Source organism: Polistes dominula, unplaced genomic scaffold, assembly GCF_049000335.1.
Source record: "Polistes dominula isolate Pdom_NZ unplaced genomic scaffold, Pdom_raw_medaka contig_49, whole genome shotgun sequence".
NCBI classification, from domain to species: domain Eukaryota; kingdom Metazoa; phylum Arthropoda; class Insecta; order Hymenoptera; family Vespidae; genus Polistes; species Polistes dominula.
The window spans coordinates 5,401,741-5,409,080 of NW_028300914.1; the positions used below are offsets into that span (position 1 = coordinate 5,401,741).

Sequence of the window (7,340 nt, forward strand, 5' to 3'; positions counted from 1 at the left end):
TATTGTAAACATTTTGAATTAAATTTTCATTAACATTATTATAATTCATAATGAATATTTAGAGTCAAGGTCTCTACAGAGTTTTTTTAACCTTTATTATAGCTCATAGTAAGTACTTTGTATCATGGATTTCAAAGTATTTCTAATACAACTTCACTCTTAACTTTCACGTTTCTTTTCTAATTATAGTCCATGAAGAAAAGAGTTAATACAGTGTTATTTTTGAAGAATTCCCAGACATCGATCGATTCACCTTTCAGAAAAATATTTCTACTTTGGATTGGAAGCATTCGGTGCCAGGCTCTGCCTTTTGAGGGCTCCCATTGTCAGTAGAATGAACATTCGTGTACAAGCAACCTGAGTGATGGACGTACTACGAGCCAGTAAAGACCAGAGTGAAAATGAAAATGAGCAGGTGGTAGAAAGAAAGATGGAGAGATAGATAGATAGACGAAAGGAAAGTTTTCTAGTTCATAAGCAATTATTGTACGCGAATAGCGCTACTTGGCTTAGCACAGATTGGTTCCTAAGATTTGTTAGTATCATATATCGATCTTATTCAACCTATTTTTCCACATTTTTAAAATCAATGACTACAATAAAGAATAATAATCCTCATTTAAATTTATTTATTTTTCATCTATAAATAAATTGATTATTTTACAATTACGTGAAATAATTGTAAAATAATTCTCACTTTTATTCAAATATATTTCTTCCATGTGAAACATAAAAGGAAAATTCAGATTGAAATTTCACCCCAGTCGTAAATCTTTAGTAAATCGTTCTACGTGTCATTGGTAACCCGAACAAGGATCCGTGCACGTATTATAGTAAGCCAAGGAAGAAAAGAGCAGGAAAGCTCGAAATCGGTAAAAGCATATCGCGTGTTCCTGTTTGGTTTCTGTTTGGCGCGGCAGAAGAGCGAAAAGGTTTCACGTTGACGCAAAGTTATGGCATCTAGCACGCGAAAAAAACTTGGCGGACAGTTGAGTTTGTTTTATCGTTTCGTTCAACAACCTCCGTTTCTTTTTCCTTTTTTAACTCTTCACCCTTCTCCCCCACCTAACCATTTCCACCCAGTTCAACCTAAACTTCCATCGTTCCGTATCCCTTATTCCCCTTGTTTTCGTCCAAAAAGTCGTATCGTTAAAAGCGACACGGACGACGACCGTCGTGAATATTACATCCGCCTAGAGAAAGAACGATGTAACTTGTCTCGAAAACTCGTAACGTTGCCAGCAAAACCAACTTTCTTTTTCCTTCCCGATACGCCCGCGCTTATTCTTTTATTTTTTTATAACGCAAACACGTACACATTTACGCATACATACGTAAATAAATACACGTGTACGTGTGTATGTGCGCGTGTGTTACTTAGACCGTAACTCCTGCCATTCCTAACGATAAATAATTTAATGTAGAACCTTGAAATTATTATGACGTTGATAATGATACTCGTTAAGTTTTTTTCTCTCTGTCTCTGTCTCTGTCTCTTTCTCTTTCTCTAACAAGATGATATACAAAATTGATGATCCCAATGTTTACGAGACAATCACGTCAAAATTAACCTAACCGTAAAGACTAATATTTTTTTTTTTTTACTGATATCAATCGTGAGAAATAAAAAAAACGATTAGGATTTTTTTTCGACTCGTACGAGTTTTTGAATTTTATCCTTTAACGAATTGATTTATTCATTTACATGGAAGACAATTTTTAATGTTCATTTTCAACTATTTGAAAGATTGTGACGCGTGTTGGTATTAGTGTCACATTAATTTTAATTACTCGGACTAGTCTATGAAAAAGCATCATCTTTCTTCTTCTTCATCTTCATCTTTTTCTTCTTCTTATTTTTCTTGTTCTTCTTTTTCTTCTTAGCCGGTACCGAGGCTTCAAAGGCTCAAACGAGTTAGTCGTAAAATCTTCCTTCGACGACTCGAAACGTTCCACGTGAAACTACGTGCCTATTAAAATCCAATTCTCAGAACGCATTCTACTAACGAACGTTCTTCTTCTTCTTCTTTCTCTCTCATTCTAGCATAAAGTGTTCTACTCCATCTTTTTCATATTTATTTTTTTTCTTATTTTTCATTTTTTTTTTGTGAAGTGAAAACTTCTTTAGAATCAGGATGATTTGAAAACTATGAAAAGCTGTAACATAAAATGCGATGAAACATTTCGAAAGAGAAAAAAATATATGTGATTTATCCTGCGAGAGAATGAGATAGAAGACAATATGCATTTGTTTCTTATTATCTCGGTCTCTTCTTTGTGCAGTGCTTCGTAGTTCCCACTCCAGACTACTAAGTGTTGTAGATGTGTGTATTTGTGTGCGATTGCATACTATGAAGCGTAGACTCATATTATCTCAATACATACACTTAATAATATAATTTAGTTCTTCGACTGGTCACTAGACTATCCACGCATCTCATAAGTAAAGAAGTTTCATAGTCTCTACATAAAACTCAAGCATTAGAAAAATTGAAGATCTCTATTTAGAGGATCATATCTGTAATATATCTTCAATTCTTGTCAATTCATCTGTTGTAGAATATATACAGTTTCTTTCTTTCACAATTGTTTTATTTGGAACATAGTACATAATGAAAAAAATAATAAATATTATCGTCTGATAAATCTTAAGAGTATCGTTTCAGTTGGTTCCAAAGTAATAGATATTTTTAAGCCAACATTTTCAGCTGATACTGGATTATCTATTTTAACAATAAATTTTCTCAATAGACTAGCAGCTATAGTTTTCATTTCTGCCATAGCAAATAATTTACCTAAAAAAGTAATATTGTCATAAAGTAAGCATGTACTTTGCTAATAAACAGTTTAGAAACTATTTAAAGAGTGCATAATAATGTGCTTTTACCTATGCATCCTCGCTTCCCAGAACTGAATGGGATGAAACACTTCGGATCATAATTTCCCGGAAGAAAACGATCAGGATTAAATCTTAATGGATCTTTCCAATATTTATCATTCCGGTGGATAGAATAAATTGCAAAAAGTACATCAGTATTTTTTGGTATTACATTGTTGTCGTTCACTTCATATAATAATTAAATACATATTATTATTACATAAAATAATAATTTAAATACTAAAAAAAGATACCAATAGTATTTTTTGTCTATATGAATACCTATTATATTTTTACATAATTTTCGTCCAATAAATGGAGCAGGAGGAAAAAGACGAAGTGTTTCTTTAATGACTCGTTCCAAATAATACATTTTCTTAGTATCATCGTATGTAATTGGATCATCATTTACATCGCTTGAACCGTACATATCGTACAGCTCCTCATAAACACCATTCTACAATCAAAAATGACAAATAAATAACACAAGTTTTGTACCAAAATAAATTTGATTTTTAAAAAAGTATGATAAATTTGATAATGCTTAATGGTTATCTTTATATACTTGAAATTCCGGAAAAGATGCTAGCATTAGAAATAAAAATTTAAGAGTTCCAGCAGAAGTATCACTTCCCTAAAAAATAATAAAAAATTGTAAAAAACAATTTATAAATAAAGAGAAATCTTATATAATCCTAAATAAATTGAACTTACAGCAAAAAGAAATGTATTTATCTCATCACGAATATTCGCCTCCGAATATTCTCCTGTATTGTAAAATGATTCAAATAGTGCGTCAAGAAATGGACTCGTATATTTTACTTTATTTTTAAGAAAAATGACAAATTATTTATTATTAATATCAAAGGCATTTATCCATAAATAATTTACTAAGAGAATATTTTTGGAAATGATTATTCTTACTCGCATGTAGACCATATCCTTCACGGCAAAATTTCTCTACTTTTATTGACTCCTTTTTTTCCTTATAATCTTAACGAATGAAAGTTATATATAAATATATATTAAGTATGAATAAGATATAATTTTTCTTAAAACTTTATTATATAGTTACAATCAAGAAATTTGGGAAAAAAATTTATTTTTATTCTTACCTCGTTTGTTAGATTCATAATGTATGAGTCATTTTCATGAAAACGCTTTCCTAAAGATGAATTCCTAAATATAATATTGGGATACAACCAAAATTTTGAGATTCTCTCCATAGTTATATTTAACGATCTAAATGCAAATAAAATTCAATAAGAAGATAAATATAAAGTTATATTATGTTATATTATAAATATAATAATTTTCTTTTGATTATTACTCTGTCATATATTTATCTAGTTTGCAGTCTGGGTTATTTTGCAAATTTAAATCAGATTCCCATAAGGTATCTGTCAGTACAAAAATAAAATAATTTTTTATTAATTTTTATGTCCAAATATTTTTAAAATTCTAGAGTTTCTAAAACTCACCATATATGATGTCCAACGTACATAAATGTACGTAATGAGAGAAATCTACGTTCTCTCCGTTTGTAGTTTCTAAAATGTTGACTAGCCTTTTGGAATTCTTATTTATTGACTCCATATAAGATGAAACCATTTTGGCATTGAATATTGGATCTAGTATTCTTCGATGTATTTTCCATAATGATCCTTTAAATAAGAAAATATTTTTTACTTTATTTTCTTATTCTGTTTTCTTTTTATATATTTATTAATAAAAAATTAGAAAAGGATATCTTTGTACATGCATAGACATGTGTTTACGTGTAGATATTTTACGCAAATGGAAAAAAATAAACTATTATTACCAGCACTACTTTGTAAGAAATATTTAAAACATACTTGAATATTCTTTGAATTTGGTCATTCTTTTGTATTAATTAAAAAGAAATTATATGAGCTTATAATTTACCTGGCGCTGTAAATAATCCATCGCCTAAGGAATATTTAACAAAGTAATATACGAAATTTTTCTCTTGATTAATTGAATTTTTTAAAAGTATCTAAAAAACAAAACAAATAATTGATATAATAAAATCCGAAATAGAAAAAAATATTATTTGATTTAATCGTTCGTAAAGAAGTGCAGTAAATGTAATAAATCTTACTTTAATATTTTCAGGATCATCGAAGACTAGAAGTAATTTTGAGCCTATCCAGAGTTGCCAAGGCGAAGAATAGATTGTGGTAAATTGTATCAATTTACGAGTTACATCTAACTTTAAAACAGATTCATTAAATAACAATTGTATGAATGTACATATTTAAAGTATGATAAGAAAATTTACCTGTCAAATCACCAAAAAACATATACATATTTCCAATAATAGGATAAGCTTTAGGACCTGGATATTTTTTCACCATGTTATATTTTCGAAATTTATTTATTAAATATTTAATGACGTAGAATAATATAATTATAATTATTATTGAAACAATAACGTATGCAATGTATCCCATGTTGAATTGAACAAATTAGAAATAACAGAAGTTGTGTGTTTAATTCATTTAAAAATACTGCTTTGCTTTTGTTTGTAAGTATAGGATAAGTACAAAAGTACACTCAGAGGTAAGTTCCTTTATACTTCGCGTCTTTACACAAACTAAAGATAAATAAATGAGCTTGATCTTATTTAAAAGATACCAAGACTGTACTTTGTCCGTGTTTTTATGATACTTTCAATACGTAAGAGTGATATTTTATTCTTATTATATATTTATATTATTTTATATTTATATATAATTAAAACTAAAATATATATAAAAAAATATATATATATATATATATATATATAATATATATAATATATATATAATTCACATAATATACATTTCCAAGGTTAAAAAAGGTAATCGATTTAAAATACTTAGTTTTTTTCTTAAAAAAACTTGTTTACCTAACATTGCTTCTACATGATATTGTAATATGCTAATAAAGAAGTTTCTTACAGAAACAGATAAAATAAGACCAGATTATTTTTTAATATTATATAAATGTCATCGTTCAGTTTTTATTATTTAAGAAGAAATACCTAATTTTTCTTATTTAATTGAATTAATAAATTAATGAATTTAATTAATAAATAATTTCTCTAGAACAATTTACCTCCAGTCGCGTTTTTTCAGATTTTTAATTAGAGTTACGCAGTAGCTCTCAACAACTTTTACAATAATTTTTATATTGGTCTACCTGAGTAAATTGAATGTCTCGTTTCGAGAATGTCGCGTGTGATAGTCAAGAAATAATAAAAATAAAAAGTACTTCTACGGTAGCAAGGCATTCGTATACGAATCGTTTCTATTTCAATTTTTTTTATCGAAACATTTGATTCACGACAACATCTATTTATTAATTACATTCAAATAAAATATAAATAATTTATGCAATATTTATAACTATGAGAAACTGACATGATGGTTTTCTGATTAGCTAATAAGGAAATGATTGACTAATAATTGGTTATCAGTAGTGATTTTTTATTATTGGCCCTTTCTATCCTTATGTAACTGACTTTATTGAACTAACAGAGCTTTGGTTTGACGTTTATCAAACATAAACTGGAACAAGCTTGTAGTGAGATAATATTCTATTTAAAGAGGCTAACTATATCTCTGTAACCATTTTTTATACTGTTTTTTGTTAAGTTACAAAAATACTCTTTGTTAAAGTTGTTAAAGTTGAGTTACACTCTTTGTAGGAAGGTGAAGGTGGTTACGTGTACTGCGTATAATTATTTGCGTCGATAATATTTTTTGAGTCACAGATTAAAATAGAAACGATATTAAATATGCATAAAAATTGTTTTGCATATAGGCGTATGTGCGCATTCTCTTCCTTTATAATTAATATGCATAATCGCACGTATGTGTATACTTGTAAAGATTAAATCTAATGTTTTCTGTAAAAAAATAATAAAAAAAATTTACATTAGTTCGACTATAGTCGTTTTTTTGAAATACATATTTTTTTAATGTTTTTATTTTTCTTCTATTTGATAATATTGTATATTTCATAGATAAGAACACGAATAAGAATATCACTATAAAACTGCAAATCTGTAGAGTTCAAAATTTATTTCTTATTAGAAAAAATAATTATTACAATTGTTTTATTAAAAACATGGTACTGACAAAAATGATAAATATTGTCTTTTGATAAATCTCAAGAGTATAGGTTCAACTGGCATCAATGTCGTATTTAATTTTAATTTTACATCTCCAGCTGATACTGGATTGTCTATTCGAATAGTAAATTTTTTCAATATATTAGCAGCTATTGTCTTCAATTCGATCATGGCAAATTTTTGACCTGTAAAAGTAATATTAAATAAACATTTACTAAGCTGATCAACTAATTAGAATACTATATCAAAAATGGGTAAAAATATGCTGTTACCTACGCAGTTCCTTTTCCCAGAGCTAAACGGTATAAAACATTTGGGATCATA

The 7,340-nt window shown here is 28.0% G+C and overlaps 1 protein-coding gene across 1 annotated transcript; it reads right to left on the bottom strand.

Annotated features, from left to right (window-relative positions):
* Positions 1–97: 97 nt before the first annotated feature.
* Positions 98–5,585, bottom strand: LOC107065071 (cytochrome P450 4C1). The gene is made up of 12 exons (XM_089169968.1): positions 5,181–5,585; positions 5,001–5,107; positions 4,805–4,895; positions 4,360–4,542; positions 4,209–4,278; positions 3,992–4,120; positions 3,803–3,870; positions 3,593–3,699; positions 3,444–3,512; positions 3,161–3,335; positions 2,888–3,064; positions 98–2,795 (listed from the first exon to the last, which is right to left on the bottom strand). The coding sequence occupies exons 1-12, from the start codon at positions 5,350–5,352 to the stop codon at positions 2,632–2,634; spliced, it is 1,512 nt and encodes a 503-aa protein (XP_089026094.1). The 5' UTR covers positions 5,353–5,585; the 3' UTR covers positions 98–2,631.
* Positions 5,586–7,340: the final 1,755 nt, after the last annotated feature.